Genomic DNA, 16,946 nt, shown 5'->3' on the forward strand with positions numbered 1-16,946 from the left:
GTAACTCTTATCAAATGATGAAAGTATGATGGTATGGTTTCAGTGTAGCATATCAATAAGAATCTTAATGTGGATACTTCATAGTGATAAATAATTCTGTTGAGACTGTTTTGAGATATTGACTTATCACAATGACTGTTACCAAGAATTGTTGAATGTATATTACACTTTTATAAAAATATATTGCACTACAAGCTCTACTTCCAGCCAGGAGGGATAAATGCACTTGATTTAATGTAATTTTTGAATCCATTACAACCTAAAAGTATTTTCCAATCAAACTCTAAGGAATAAAGACAAACATAAAGCAATACCAGGAGTGTATTATTTATTGCCTACAGCTTTGAAATTAGTATTATCATGCATTATAACTGCATGTTCTGCTGAAATGTGAATAAAATATTCATAAAACTGCATTCTTTCATGATTATTTCAATATATATTAGTGAAAAACATTCACCTTCAGAAACAAATAAAGCAGTGGGTGGAAGAAGTTACATTTTCACATAATAAATGTTATACCTTGTGAAGTTCTCTTGACATAGACAGTTTCACTTATTCAACAATATTTCAAGTCCAATCTACTTAAATGCTCTTAGCTATCAATACTACTGAAGCAGCAGGTAAAATTACCTTTTCTTGTTAATGTAACATGAACTTAAACATTAATATTATGTTTTACATCAGAATTTGTATCTGAAGAACATTGTAGTATTGAATCTGAAATAATCTCTCTTCCACATTAATTAAAATAATAAGCTTGCTGTATTTTCAAATAATGCTTCACAAACCAATAATTACAGTTTACTACATACTTTGATACAATAACATCCGGACAAAAGTGTCTTCCTTCATTCAAATTTTGGCCCGGCATGACCAAGCGTGTTAAGGCGTGCGACTCGTAATTGCGCCAAACATGCTCGCCTTTTCAGCCGTGGGGGCGTTATAACGTGACGTTCAATCCCACTCTTCGTTGGTAAAAGAGTAGCCCAAGAGTTGGCGGTGGGTGGTGATGACTAGCTGCCTTCCCTCTAATCTTACACTGCTAAATTAGGGACGGCTAGCACAGATAGCCCTCGAGTAGCTTTGTGCGAAATTTAAAAAAAAAAAATCAAATTTTGTTTGTCAGTTGTTTTCTCTTTGCTTGATTTATCTTTGTTATATAACCCTCATAAATGATTTTGTTTAATGTTTTATGCATGTGTGCAAAACCACAGACATACACTCATTAATCCATGTATATTGCTGTATACATGCATTTCAACACCATACATCATCATAACATATATTGAGATCTATAACCAAACCAGAGGCGTAGGTTTTTTACACCCGATGGGGGGTATGATTTTTGCAACCACTTATGTCGACTGTTCAATTTGCAAATTGGTAATCTCTGATTACGTGAACCTGAAAGCTGTAAACATGCAGTCACTGAGTAATCTTGTTGCCACGACACTTGCATGTATACTTAGGCCTACTGACTGATACTTACGAACTATCGCTTAGATCGAAAAGCTTAGAAGCACGCCTATATTAACGATGTACATTTCGGCTACTGAAAAAGCCTACATCTAGGCCTAATTATGTAATTCAATTGGTAAGAACACGAGAATCACACGAACAAACATACAATTTGTAGGCCTGTGATGCAATAAAACAGTTCAACAGACCAAACTGTAGTGGGGGTTGATTGTATGCACCATACCCCCACCTAAAATGAAGGGGGTGTGTACCCCCCAGAACCTACGCCCGTGAACCAGACCATCTCTGGCATTAAGTGATGTTACTATTACCATGGAGATTACTCCAGTGAATTGTACCTCTATATTTTTGGTGTTGTAAAGTAGTGCAATCTGTGAACAATGAAGCTCTGTTTTAGGTTCATTATAAAATAAATAGTCACCAGCAGAATTTAGCCAAATAAAGTATATTCAGATCAATTCTTTTTTTTTAGCTAGGATTAACATTTGCACTGTTTTTACCTTATATGTCAATCATACTTTCATATCAGCCTTTGTTAAATACATTAATTTACAGCAAACTGCATCCACTGTCGTATGTAGTTGAGAACACCATCAGCCAAACTAAAGTGGTCCATTTATCACAGTTGGTATAATAAAAAAATAAATACAGCTAATTCCAATGGAATGAGAACTCCTCCATTTAGATTCAGAATTATCTGAATTACACGTGGTCTTATATACATTTCTGTGCAAAAGTGTTAGAATAAAGCCAAAAATTAGATTTCAGGCTGCTTTCAAAAAACAATGGGAAGTAAATTACATGTAAAACATCAAAATCATATTAATCTTCATATTTAGTGCAAAAGAACTTCAGTAGAAGTGCTTAAGTTCAGAAAATAGTTAATATTTTGTGTGTCCCTCTTTTGCTTTAATAACAGCAGACAATCTTTCAGACATTCTTACAACATATTTAATGAAAGTGTTCTTTGGGATTTTACTCCAAATGTTTCTAATACACGTGTCCATGAAGTTCCTCAGGAAGTAACTTTTGATTTGTCAAGTTTCTGAATTAGATTGAGATCAAGGTTCTGTGAGGCCCAATGTATCATTTGAATGACTCAAACAGCTTCTTTCTCAGGTAAGTAATTTCTAAATAGGTTAGATAAGTGTTTGGTGTTACCAATATCTATGTAATGGTGACCAATTTCTATTTGACCCATTTGGGGAAGCACTCCACAAGTAGTTCACTATATTTAATCAACAAATCACTGAGCAACTGTCAATGAGTAATGTTCAGATTACAGGTGTAATCTTTACTCAGGGATCCCAGATACATTGGTAGCCAAATACTTAGTTGTGGACATGTAGAAATGGATGTGACCACATTGTTACTGCTAACTTAGTTCATCTTCACTTAACTTGACATTCTAATTACTATTCCAGAAGGAAGATGCACAGCTGATTACTAGTAATTGCAGACCATACTAGAGTACATGCTCCTCCAGAATAAGCTACTCTCACTTTCTTTTGGGACAAAATATAGTTGGCTCCACAGCTGTATTTTTGCATGGTACCAATAAATCTTCATACCATCCATAGTGAACAATGGAGTACTACCTATGTTAGAGATCAGTAACCCAAATAATAAAAACGTTCTTTTTTCTTTTTCAAAATCACTAAAATCACAATATACAGAGATCCGACATACAATGCATGTAACCCATATTACAATAAATGGCCAATGAGATAGTTAAAGAACTGAAGTTTGCAAATTCCTGATCTTTGGACATGAAGATGTTGTGACTCCCTTTGTGATACACACTGATACTGTCCTTAGATCTGTTTTGACTGTCACTTGATGGCTCTCCCATGAAAATTTAGTTTTCTATTACACAGCAAAACTGACCATTCAGTTTCATTCAGAGTGCCTAATATATAATGATATCAGGTAGTGTAGCAGCCAATCCTGTATCAACCAGGAACACTATCTCTTGCCTTTGTATCTTGATAGACATGTATCAGGATTTGCCCAGCATTGCTATAAATAGGCATACAACCACACCCCTGTGGCACAAGCCTTTTGCTGCACCTTTCTCAGTCAGTGATCAATCACACCTCAGGCTCTATAGAGGGAAAGCAGTCACAACTATAGCTCATGCATTGTCAGTCCTCCTAAACCTGCTTTGGAATTTGTCGAATTTGGTTCCTTCACCTATTTTGCTGCATGACAAAGTATAGGCAACTCACCCAAAAGTGATTTACTTGCCTACACCCAAAACATGTTCTTCTGGTCAGAGGAACCAGTAGCAATTGCTATGGCACAAGCATCATGGGAAGAATACCATAGTTCTATTCATTCAGTGAGAACCAATGATGATGTCAGGATGTATTGTCCTTGGTGGAACAATATGTTCAAAATGATTACTTTAAACCTCATCATAACTCAAGTTAGAGGTGAAAATATCTCTCACTTCCATTTGCTGCTACACCATTTCAATTGGGTAGCCCCTCTACAAGTTTGTGATTTGTGAAAACCATTGATAGGTAAGATTTCCCATGTAACACGTACAGATCTTTCAAGTTTAGTATCAGAGGGACCCCTTCTTTGAGGTTTGAACTCAGCTCCATTTCCATTGGGTTGAAGTACTGGTGCAACTTGGCAGTGACCATTTTCCAGTCCTGCATCTGCATATTGCTCAGGTGTTCAATAGCATTCAAGGACTATGCTAAACTAAGGATCAGACATTGTTCCACTTGTTCCAGTACCCATCCATTCTTGACAATGATCTACCAAAATTCCAGTAAAATTTTCCAAATTCTTATTTTTCTGTTGTCTTGAAAATTGGAGGTGAGATCTATTTCACTTCTCTCACAGCTGCCTATGATCTTGGCATAAACCAGACTACTTCACTTCCTCAACCTGTGTCCAGCCTGATCTTGTGCTTAGTAAGTACTAGATTCCTGCTTTTAGGTCACTAAATGGTGATGTACTTGTAGTAGTTTACTTTCTGGTGTTACATGACTTCAGTTGCCTCCATGAACAATGGTTGCCCTAGAAATCTGCATTCCTGCACAAAGTGGTTGAAAATTGTCTCTCAAGGCACCATATTCATCCATTTGAATTGCCATTTTATCTTCTAGCAAATAGCTTCTGTTAAATGAATGTCATTCACCAATGATACCTCCAATCTCTCCTGATCAATCAGTAATGGTAAACCAGACTCTGGCTCCCAATCTGGTTGTCCCATGTAGATCATTGTATTAGACTGCACATCACCACAATGATCCTTTGAGTTGTGATGAGATGCTGCCAAGAACTTCTACAGCATTACTAAATGTTCCATGTTTGAGAGTAGACTTCTTCCAGAACTGATAATTTTCATTAGCAAAACAACCATCTCCAGTGAACGACCCTCTCTTTTCACCATGAGTCCTTTAGTTTGCAAAAAAAAAAATGCCCTTTTCAGTAAAGCTTTAACTAAATAATACAGGATCCACAAAGAGCATGGGAAAGAAAAAACTCTGACCCAGAAAAAAACTGACCTTGCAATAAGAGTATCATTCTTACATAATCTGTACTATTTTCAAGTTAATAGTAGTATGTATGATTCACAAGATAACGTGAGAATTTAAAAGATATTGTATGAGGAAACAGTGTCTGAACTTTCTATCTCTTTTTTTGCTTCTTAACTCTGATTTGATCAAAAAAAAAAGAGATAGAAAAGGTTTGCATGCAATCATAAATATAATTTAAAGCAATGAAGGTTTAAGTTGACAGATAGAAAAATGTTTTTGTGTTACATTTCCAACTGTTGATAGTGAGGTAAAGAGTTTTATTTGCACTATCTCGTTTGTAGTTCAAAATGCTAAAAGTAGGTGAACCTGAGATAAAAGATATATAACAATGAGCAAGTTAAGAAAGCTGTCTCAAACAGTCTATTTGAAATCCTGTATTAATCTATAAGTTTAAGTCTGCATCAAAATGTATATGCAACTCAAAATATATTTGTAAAAAGAGACCATGATAATATATCCACATGCTTCTCTTCACCAGGCATTCATTCTGTGGATTGTTCTGATGTCAACAAAGGAGTGTCATGTCCTTGGTCCATTATCTGACTTACCAGCAGAAAAGATTACTGTCACTTTCTATAGCATATCTCAAAAAACAGTTTTCTTCACCAATTGAGAACATATTTGAACTTTTCGTGACTCGCCTAGTCTGTTGAATAAGTAATTAGTTTTCTTGATTTACATTCCTTCTTAAGAATAAAATCTGAAGTCAACTGAAACTTAAAAAAAATCTAGTGCTTAAAAGGGTAGAAAATGTATGATATCCTTAAAATCACAACACTATATATAGAAAACAACAACAGTATTTTCTGCTGGGACGTTGGGTGATATCCCAAGAATGTAAGATTCCTTATTTTGAAGTAGGAGTAATCAAGAGTTACATGGATCGTGCCTGCAATGGAATTGTTGTTGTTAGTATATATTGCCGCGCTTTCTTAGTCTGTAACACAATTTTACCTACAACTCATCTTCAAGAGATTTACTTTTGATAGTAACAAGAAAATGCTTTTTGAAAAACTTTAATTTTATTGCGTAAAACTTTCATACATATTTAACTTAAACTTTGCAATACATCGGTCTCTTTCCAGTAAAGGCTCCACACTTACACTCGCCTTTATTTTATATTGTTATGATTTGAATAAAGGTTGTTTTACTGTGCTCAAGGTGAGCCCACTTTCTTTCTTTGTTTTAGACCCAGCCAAACTTAGAATCTGCTCGCATTATATTTTCTGGAGAGCCTCCGGTTCTCTCACGATTACTACCCGGTTACTCAAAGGTAAACCCGAGAATAACAAAATCATGCCTTTTTGTCAACTATTATTCAATGTTATCAGTGACACATCATAGCATTCTAGTTTACAAACAAAGGATTACTTGTTATTATGCACAAATCTGTGCATAAATCTGTGGGGGGGGGCTGTTAAAGTAGTTTGTTTAATGATACTTGTTTGCTTCAATTGTATAATTTGAAGGTAGGTATATTTTATCATTTTTTTTAGTGTAGTCTAACTTTTTTTTCAAACAGATTATGTATCAGTTAATAAATGTAAAAAAAGCAAAATGTTTATTATATTACAGTTTTGTAGTTATCGCTAGATGGAGCATGCATTGTTTACGTTCTTCAAGTCGAAAATACTGTTGTAGTCTTGTGTTACTGTGAGTTTAGTAGCTTCGTCGAGTTATTGTTATATATTGACAATACGCGTGATGGATTAAATATTATAATAAGATCAACATTTTATACTCTTAACCATTGTTACCAAGGCATAATGGATCCATTGTTTAAAGCCCTTAGCTACTTTCGTCGACGGAAGTTTGAATTATGTGCAGATCAGTGTACAGAATTGTTGGAAAAAAATCCATTTGATCAGGTAGGATGGCTCGTTTGCAACTCCAGAATTACAGTCAGTATTTTTAAATTTTCTATCAAAAAAGGTTTTTTTGTAATAGTAACCTGCAGAAAGATAAAATACAAAATAAATTATTACACAAAATATGTCAGACGTTTGGCACAAACTTTAAACATCAGTAGTTCATTCCTAATTTCTTTTGAGTACTACTACGAGTACCTACTAGGATGGGTGTGTTAATAGCTCACAGTTCGTAACATAACTTATGGACAACAAAGATCCATTTGGTCCCTTACGAATGTCCTTTCACACTTATCCTGGGAAAAGTAAATGTTTAAGCCCATCTCTATTGTTTAAGGAAATAAATAAATTTCCTCGTTAAACTCAAGTGCTGGCCTCTTCAACTGTTGATGGCAGTCATACTGTTATAAGAAAAATTAACTACTCCTAACTCTAGCCTGATTTGTCATTTACAAATCTTAACTTGTGTTCCGTCATCTTGTTATTTTTAAAACATAGCACAAAACATCACAGGCCTATATCTTATCAAAGAACTTAATAATCTTGTAAACTTCAATAAGATTACCTCTTATGCTTCTTTCCTCAAGAAAAAATAAGTTAAGAGATCTTTGCTAATCCAGCAACTTAACTGGTACATCTTTGTATGGAATAGCCTGATTATGTGTTTGATTCTTCATCTTCTAGAGATATGTAATGGTTAAACAAGAAGTATGACTGGAATTATTGTGTTAGTGAATCCTTACTCCGTTGATCTTTCTTGTATATGGAGATCTTTCATCATAATGTTGCATATTGTTGCCTGTGGTATGCAGATGGCTTTTACTACTAACATTTATATTTGTAGATTCTCACAACATTTTGTATAACCCCTCAGTGTGGGTTCCTGCATATGGTGAAGGGACCTCCCAGGGAAGGTTCTGATCTTTCAGTTTACCTCCTCTGTGATCTAAACATCCACCCACATGTTTGCCGTGCATGGTGACTCATGAAGGGGAGGAGAGGATTCTGGTGGTTGAGGTGTCCAACCCCTAACACACCACTTTGGCCGTGAATTCCTGTAGATGGGTGGCCTTGGGGTGGACCCCCTTGGGTCAATCGGCTGATCTGCTTGGGCTAGGGTCAACCAAGTACCAATGTTGGATGTTCTCAACAGGTGTTGTGGACATTGTATTTGATGCTGGTGTTTGGTATAGTGCTCATGAAACCCTGGTGTTGCTGCAGTGTCCTTGTTTGGCATCGTAATGCATCCCCTCATAGGGCTCCATGGTGGGTGGGGTCAGTGGGCACCAAAATATTCTTTTTTTATTATGGATACTCCAAATAAAAATTTCAATAAAATGTTGAAAAACAGTCTATTGGTAAATGACCACATCTTGAAGATTTTGAGCAGCAATCTTCAACATCTGTAACACCTGTACCTCATTTTCTTATACTACATTCTGTTTCAGACAAATCTTTAGGACAGATGTTTCCCTTTTTCATTCAGAAGGAACTGGAGGGACCTGCTGGCTCTCCAAAGTCAGTAAAGAAGCTTTGCTCTGGTTACATATTGGTGGAAACATCCCCATCTCAACACAGTGAACTTCTTTTGCATTTAAAAGCAATTGGAGATGTACCTATTGAGGTTATGCCTCATGCTACTATGAATTCGTCAAAAGAAGTTATTGTTGAAAGCAATTTGATGAACATCCCTGAGTCCGAGATTCTTGCTGGTTTTTCCACCAAGGAGTTCCTGCAGTGAGGCATATCTCCACTCGCAAAGATGGAATTATGATGCCGACTAGCGTCCTCATTCTGACATTTACATCACAGTGTCCACCTGCCACCATAAAGGTAGGTTATTTTATTTGCAAGGTATGGCTTTTCATTCCAAACCCTTTCAGATATTTCCAGTGTCAGCGGTTTGGTCACTCGAAGACATTTTGTCGTGGTTCCTTGACGTTTGCTCGTTGTGGTGGCAAGGACCATGATGCCTATGAGTGTGAAATTGACCCTTCTTGCATGAATTGCAATGGCACTCACCCATCTTACTTTCCTTCTTGCCCTCAATAATTGGAAGAAAAAGAGGTGCAGCATTTGAAACCAATTCAAAATATTATTTACCCTGAGGCTCGAAAATTGCTGTCCACCACTTCTTCCCGGACGTATGCTGCTGTACTTCATTCCACTAGTACAGTAGGAGTGCAGACTGATCTTTCTGTGCCTCCAAAAGAATCATTTTGAAACTAAATGAAAAGTCTTTTGACCTATATGGTTAAAAAAAGTGGATGAATCAATGTCAATACCCATCTCTGTCCCTAACATACATTCCAGCAAACCCCAAGATTCACTTCCTTTGGTTTTGTGTACAGCTATTTCCTCAGGTACATCTTCTTCTCCCACCCCAAGATGCAAAACAATCATTTGTTCACATGCTCAGTTGCTGGAATCCTCTTCCAACAACAAAGACCTGCCCAGTTGACTCAGGGCAGGATCCCTGGAGATTAACAGACCTCCCTCGAATAAAGACAATAAAGAAAAAAGATGTGGTCATAAACAGAAAGGTTCTCCACCCAATTCACCTACACATAAATTGCCACCTGGATACAATGGAACTATCAAGGTTTACGTTCTAATCTGGATGAAATCAAAGCACTGATTTCTTCCTACCATTCTGTATGTCTTTCCTTACAGGAAACATTTCTGAAACCTACTGATACAGTCACCTTTTGGCAGTTTTCTTTGTACAGAAATGACAGGGCTGTGTGATAGATGAGAGCATGGAGGGGTGGCACTGTTGGTTGATCTGCATGTGTCCACCGTGTCTTTGCCACTTGACATATCCTTGGAGGCTCTAGCCATCTGTGTTTCCTTGGGTCGTACCATTGCTGTTTGTTCTCTCTACCTGTCATCTGGAGAGACCTATGATCAATCAGACCTTTATGCTGTCATTGAACAGTTGCAGTCACCCTTTTTAATCCTATGGGACTTTAATGGACATCATCCCCTCTGGGGAACTGCTGATGTTCATGGGAGGGGTCACTCTGTAGAACGTATGCTCTCTAATCACAACCCTTGTCTTTTCAGTAGGGGTTCTTCTACTTATTTTCATGCACCTAGTCAGTCCTTTACTGCTATTGATATCTCAGTTTGCTCCCCTTCACTATTCTCCCATTTTTCCTGGAGGGTTGACAGTAATCCACAAGGCAGTAATCCTTTTCCTATAATTTTGAGAGATTCTGGCCATGGTCGATGTCATCCGACCCGTGCACCCAGGTGGAAGCTGGATCAAGCAGACTCTCAAAGAGAGTAACTATGACTCTCTTAAGGTAGCCAAATGCCTCATTATCTAATTAGTGACGTGCATGAATGGATTAATGAGATTCCCACTGTCCCTATCTATTATCTAGCGAAACCACAGCCAAGGGAACAGGCTTTGAGAAATCCCGTAGAATTTGACAGAACACTTTCCTGTTCTTTTCTACAGGAACTTGGAGTTCCTCAGAGCTGTGTTTTTAGTGTAATAATTTTCAGTATAAAGATTAATGCCATCACTAAATAATTCCCTCTTACTGTTGCAACTGGGCTCTTTGCTGACGACTTTTGCTTTTCATGTCAGTTGTCACCATGAGACATATTGAGCAGCAGCTACAGACTGCCCTCAATCATTTACTGAAGTGGACCACAACAAATGGTTTTAACTTGTTTCTCTCTAAAACTGTTTGCATGCACTTTTGCTGCCAACGGGGTATTCACCCTGATCCTGAACTCCATATTGGTGAAGTTGTGCTGCTTGTGGTTCCTGAGACAAAGTTGTTGGGGCTTATCTTTGACTTTTATACAACTCATCAAGCAGCTACGGGTCAAGTGTACAAGAGCACTGAATATCCTCCGTGTCCTATCTTCCACCACTTGGGAAGAGGTTCGATGTTTTATGCTAAAGATATATTGTGCTCTTATTTGATCTAAACTGGACTATGGATCACTGGTATACAACTCTGCCAGGACCTCAGCCTTAAAAATGCTGGGCTCCATTCATCACGAGGGACTTTGGCTATGCTTTGGGGCTTCCTGCACATCTTCAGTTTAGAGCTGATACACAGAGTCTCATGAACCTCCTTTGCACCTCAGTCGTTTGCAATTATCTTTACTCTATGCTTTGAAACTTCATTCCTTACCAAAGCATCACACCTGGGGTTGTGTTTTCCTTCCTAGGTGGGCCATGCTTTTTCAGAACAGACAATCTGCCATTGCTCCTTTTGGCCTTCATTTCCAGGAGCAGTTGGATGAATTGGGTCTGTCCTTGGATAAAATTGCAGTATCCACTGGTAAACCATCCCACCATGGCTTATTACAGTCCCTTAATGTGACCTATCTTTAAGTCATCTAAGAAAAGCAGACACTCCTGATTGGAAATACTGTCTGTTATTTGCTGAACATATTTTGGACCATCCTTCCATTCCTATTTATACAGATGGTTCAAAATCAGATGACTTTGTAGGCTCTGCCATGGTTTGTTGTGGTTCGGTGGTTGCGTGCATAATCCCCTCTACAGCTTTGTGTTCACTGCTGAACTGTACGCCATTTCTCTTGCCCTGGATCACATAGAAGCTAAGCAGTACTCCAACTGCACTATTTATACTGACTCGCTCAGTTCTCTACTGACCCTGGAATTGCTTCACGTTAGTTCTCACCCTGTTCTTGCCAATATTCAGAACTGACTGGCCCATTTCTCTTTAACATCTACTTCTATCCAGTTTTTCTTGATACCAGGCCACATTCGTATTTGCAGGAACAGGCTTGCTGACACCACAGCTAAATCTATCTGCTCTGGCACTATCACTGTTATGCCTATTCCATACATGGACTATGGCCCTGTATTCAAGTCAGCTCTGTGTCAGTTGACAGTCAACTTGGAGTGAACAACGCGAAAACAAGCTTTTCCAAATAAATCCCTATGTGGGACTTTGGCCGTCTTGCTTCCATAAGGATTGGAAAGAGGAAGTTGTTCTAACTAGACTATGCATTGGTCATAGTTTTTTAACTCATTGTTTTATTTTGTCTGGAACTGATGCACCAGTGTGTTATCTGTGTAACACTCAGGTCACAATAAGCCACATTTTACTATCTTGCCGTTGTTACGACTCTCAATGATGGCACCATTTTAAACATGTTTTGTTCCAAGGTTTATCATTTAAATTTTTTAATTTGTACATTAAACTTTTTTTAATGTGATTCCCTTTTAAGAATCAATGTACTTCTAGTTCGATTTGAAATTGTAAAATGGCCGTAACGTCAACTCAAAACCAGGACTGGAAAGGTTAACTTCAGGTGACTAATGCTGCTGTTTGAACTACCCATTAGTCATCCTGGTGAGTTGTTATAATTAAAGTTTTGCTGCAAGTCTGTTAAAAATTTTATTATGTTAATTTCTGAAAATAGCCATAACATCAAGTAATTCAAAACCAGGACTGGAAAGGCCAACTTCAGGTGACTAACTGTGGTTTTTGAACTTACCTGTTAATCTTCCTGGTAAGTTATAATAATTACAATTATGCTACAGAAAGTCCTTTACAACTTGTATTACTGTAGTTTTTTCTCTTATCACTTTAGACTAGATGTAAAAATTGGATTTAATGTTATTTATGTTTTTAATTCAAAAATTAAACCTTGCCTTATTTTACCTTAATTTCCTTTTATGAATTTTACTAATTTTACTTTATTTTTAACTTTTTACTGGATGTTTGGTACAGATAGCCTAGTTGCTTTGCATCATAAAACACCAAATCAACCAACCATTTTGTATAAAAAGAAATACTAGTATTTTCTGCTGGCAAGTTTGGTGATGTTGCAGGGTTATAACAATTTTTATTTGGAAGTGGGAGTGATCGACAGTTACATGGTTAGTGTCTGCATATTGAGTAAAAGACATTACATTTTTCTTACCACACTTTTGGTATAACTTGTTGCAGGCCTTGTTCTGAATGGTTCTGCTATTTCAAGCTGGAACATATTCCTCTGTTTTCCAATAAAATTGAGTTCAAGGAATGTCCATATCTTGGGCATTTTAAATCTCCAATTTGAGTATAGTCTTATGATTCTGTTGACAGGGAACCCACCATGAGACTTGGAAACTTTGCTGATGAATTGGTAATAAAGTTTAACATTGTAACAAATTCACAATGTTTTGTTATCATCAGGTTCTTGTGACATGAATGTATTGATATTTTGCATTAAAAGGACTTTTACACTGCCAACCCATAAATAATAAGCTTTTGGTGGCAGTCACACTATTCATGAAATGTTAACATATAGTTCTGTTACAGTACTATGTTAAAGTATTAGTACAAGATTATAGTTTGCCATTCTTTCCATTTAATGGGTATAATTCTTCCATGCCATTACAGAATGTAAATTTCAACACCATGATAATTCTTCACTGATCCCTGTTGACAGTTGAATGACCCAGTGTGATAGTACATATCATTATTTAGAATTCCCTTATACTTCTACAAGGAGTATGTCATAAGGATTCTGCTTGAATGAACACACTAATCAAATTTAGGGTTTGAAATAACTGTCATGATACCCCATACAGTATCTTAACTATATAGAAAGAAGATAGCAAAGTGTTAGCATATAGTATCAATATATGCTAGAAGAAATCAACTTAATAGCATTATACAAATAAACTATTATATATTAAGTTTTGTTGTCATGCCACAGCCCAGAAAGTGAAGATAATTTTTAGTAAAGCAGAGAGTTTGTATAAGAGCTTTTTGTGTTGCTGGATGGACTCTCAACAAACTGCTGCAGACTGAAATGCTCCCCAAACACTGTCAAGTACACCATAGATTATGAGACTAAGACAGGTTAATTTGAAAATATAAAAGAAAGAGGCAGAAAATCTAAACTCAATGATCAATGATACTGATGTTAAGTATTTTCATTTATGCAGCCTTCAGAACGGAAGTAAGACTGCCACTGATCTAAGAACAAGATAAACAACCATGTACAAGCTGATAGAAAAGTGTCCAGATCTACAGTATCAAGAAGACTCAATGAGAATGGAATATTTGGTTGTAAAGCAGTAAAAAAAACTTTACTTCAATCTCCAAATATTGTCAAGAGACAGAAATATGCTAAAGGTACAAAAACTGGACTTGTGATGACTGGAAAAGGGTGTTATGGGAAGATGAGTCCAAGTTTGAAATATTTGGTTCAAAGCATAGACTGTACATCTGGAGGAAGAAGGGTGAAAGATATCTCATTGCATGGCACCTGCTATGAAGCATAAGGGAAGCAGTATGATGTGGTGGGGATGCTTCTGTGCTGAGGCAACAAGAGGTATTTGGGAAACAAATGGACAAGTACCATCAGATACTGATTTGTTATGGTATACCCAGTGGTCTGAGTATTGTTGATAAAGGGTTATATTACCAAGAAGATAATGACCCCAAACACTTATCAAAACTATGTACAAATTATTTAGCTAAGAAAGAAGGTGCTGGAATCATTCAAATGATGCAATGGCTCTTACCTATAACCCAGTTGGGCAGATTTGGGATTTGGTAGATCAAAAACTTGACAAATCAAAAATTATTTCCAAAGGAACTTTAGGGGAAGTGTATTTGAGACATTTGAAGTAAAATTCCACACACACACACACACACACACACACACACACACACAGTATATATAATTAAAGAATAAGATATTTGCCCATCTGAGTTATCCCATCCACTAAAGTAAAAGTTTCCTACTGGTACAGCAGTAAGTCTGTGAACTTACAGTGCTAAAATAAGGGATTCAATTCCCCTCAGTGGGCTCAGCAGGAAGCCTGATGTGGCTTTGCTATAAGAAAAACAAACACACATTAAACTAAAGATAGAAATAAAACACTCAAAGTCACTTCTTATGATTCCAATATTTATCAAGTCCTCTCGAACTCTCTTAAATTAATTGCATGAACCAAATGTGATAGCAACCAATTTTAACCACCCTGTATGAGAAATAAAACTGTCTTAGCTGAAGATGCTTTCTATCTTACCAAAACTTTTTGTTCTCTTGTCCTGCTATTCTTTTTCATTGTTAAATATGAAATAAAATGGTGCATTATCAGTGTTTATTTTATAGACAATCTTAAAAATCTGAATCAGATCCAATTAACTCTTCTTTTTTTTTTCAAGAGAAAACAGTTTTGGAGATCTTAATCTATCCTACTTTAACAACCTTTCTGTGAAGGTATTATCCTAGTAACTCTCCTCTGAACCTTTTCCAACAATTCAATATTCTTTTTGAGTTAAGTTATACAAGACTGAACACAGTGCACAAAATCTAGTTTAACCAATGACCTATACAATGATATAATAACCTCTCTAAGAGTTATATTCAATATTTTTGTAGATGCAACCTAAAATTCTATTTGCCCTGCCAACAGATACAGCACATTTCACATATGGCTTAAGATACAGTTGAATGTAAAAACCTTTATTTTTTTTTGTGGTTATTATTCTCAATAGTATACTTGTGATTCATGTTGTAATATCCTGTATGCATTACCTTGAATTTATAATAATTAAAAGCTATCTGCAATTCATTCACCAATCTCATTAAGTAATTAAAATTTTCTTATAAAACAAAAGTATTCTTGTCACAGCCAACAACAGCTAAAACCTTAATATAATCAGCAAATTTAAATAATACATTGATCATTATTTTATCTGTTTTGTTGATATAAATAAAAACAATAACAATAAAGTTAGAAAGGGTAGTTAAGAGTAGTGAACTTAATTTTAAAGACTGTATTCTGTTGAGCAACATATTTCAGTCCTTGGGTCATGTAGATGAGGAACTATTGGAGGAAGGGAAAGCAAAAGAAATAAAGAAGAATATGGATTGTGAACTTAAAAGAGGTTATAGTTATAAGTGATTCCTTGACACAGCATATGGATAGAATAGTCTTTAGGGTAAATATGGAGAAAAAGAGTTAGATTATGTCACCCTGCAGCACAGGTGGGAGACATAACTGACAGACCAAGAGATATCATGAAGGGTACTGGCAATAATGCAGTCTTTGTTGTGTACATATGGGGTAATGAAATGAGGAAGGGTAAGTCAGAGGAGCTAATTAATAAATATAAGAGGTTGATAAAATCATTTAATGGTAAACGTCATAAGTTAATTGTGTCAGAGATATTACCAATGGTTAATTGTAGAGATTAAATTTTGAGTAGGTCACTAGGGTTTAATGCTTGGATGAAATTAATATGTCAGAATAGCTGGTTGAACTTCTGTGATAAGTTCAGTAGAAGGAGGGAAATTTTTTTGAATGGATGATTTACACTAAACAGGAAAGGGTCTTGCATGTTTGCAAGGACTATCAACTAAGCTATAAGGGAAGTTTTAAACTAGGACTAGATAGTGGTGAGGCCAAAGATAAACTAAATGAAACAGAATTGAGATGCAGAGGAAAGTTTAGCATAGAAAAAGTAGTCATAAGAATAAGCTTAATTGTTGCTATTATAATGCTAGAAGTATAAGAAATAAAACAGATGACTTTAGGGCACTGGTAGGAATAGAATGTTTTAATATAATTGAAATAAGTGAAACATAGTTGAATGTAGATGATTTTGATGACAGAAATTTCTTTGAAATACATGTCTATAGGTTATTTAATAGGTACATATTACTAAAGAGGGGGAGGAGTGGCTCTATATGTAAAGTGTGAGTTATGTCCTGTTGAAGTTGAGAACATGAAGGGTAATAACAAGGAGACTGAATCCATTTGGTTTCTGTTAGTAGATATAAAAAAAACAAAGGTCTTAGTAATAATTAGCTATAGACCACCAGATGAAACTGACAAAATTAGTGAGAAACTTTGTACAATGATATTAATATTTCAGCAGTTAGTGAAGCCATAATGGTGGGTGGTTTTAATTTTAGAGATACTGATTGAGAAATTCTAAAGTCAAACCATAAGGGAGAAAGATTTCTGGAAACTATTTAAGATGTATTTTTTCACCATTTGGTCAAGAACCTACTAAAAATAATGCCATTT

At 36.1% G+C, this 16,946-nt stretch overlaps 1 protein-coding gene across 1 annotated transcript in view; it reads left to right on the top strand.

Annotated features, from left to right (window-relative positions):
* The first annotated feature begins 6,646 nt into the window (after positions 1–6,646).
* Positions 6,647–16,946, top strand: part of BBS8 (tetratricopeptide repeat protein 8) — a 31,311-nt gene continuing 21,011 nt past the window's right edge. The window contains exon 1 of the mRNA XM_076455653.1: positions 6,647–6,907. Within this exon, the coding sequence (XP_076311768.1) occupies positions 6,806–6,907 (102 nt within the window). The 5' untranslated portion in view covers positions 6,647–6,805. The remainder of the gene's footprint in view (positions 6,908–16,946) is intronic.

This window comes from Tachypleus tridentatus, chromosome 9 (assembly GCF_004210375.1).
Source record: "Tachypleus tridentatus isolate NWPU-2018 chromosome 9, ASM421037v1, whole genome shotgun sequence".
NCBI classification, from domain to species: domain Eukaryota; kingdom Metazoa; phylum Arthropoda; class Merostomata; order Xiphosura; family Limulidae; genus Tachypleus; species Tachypleus tridentatus.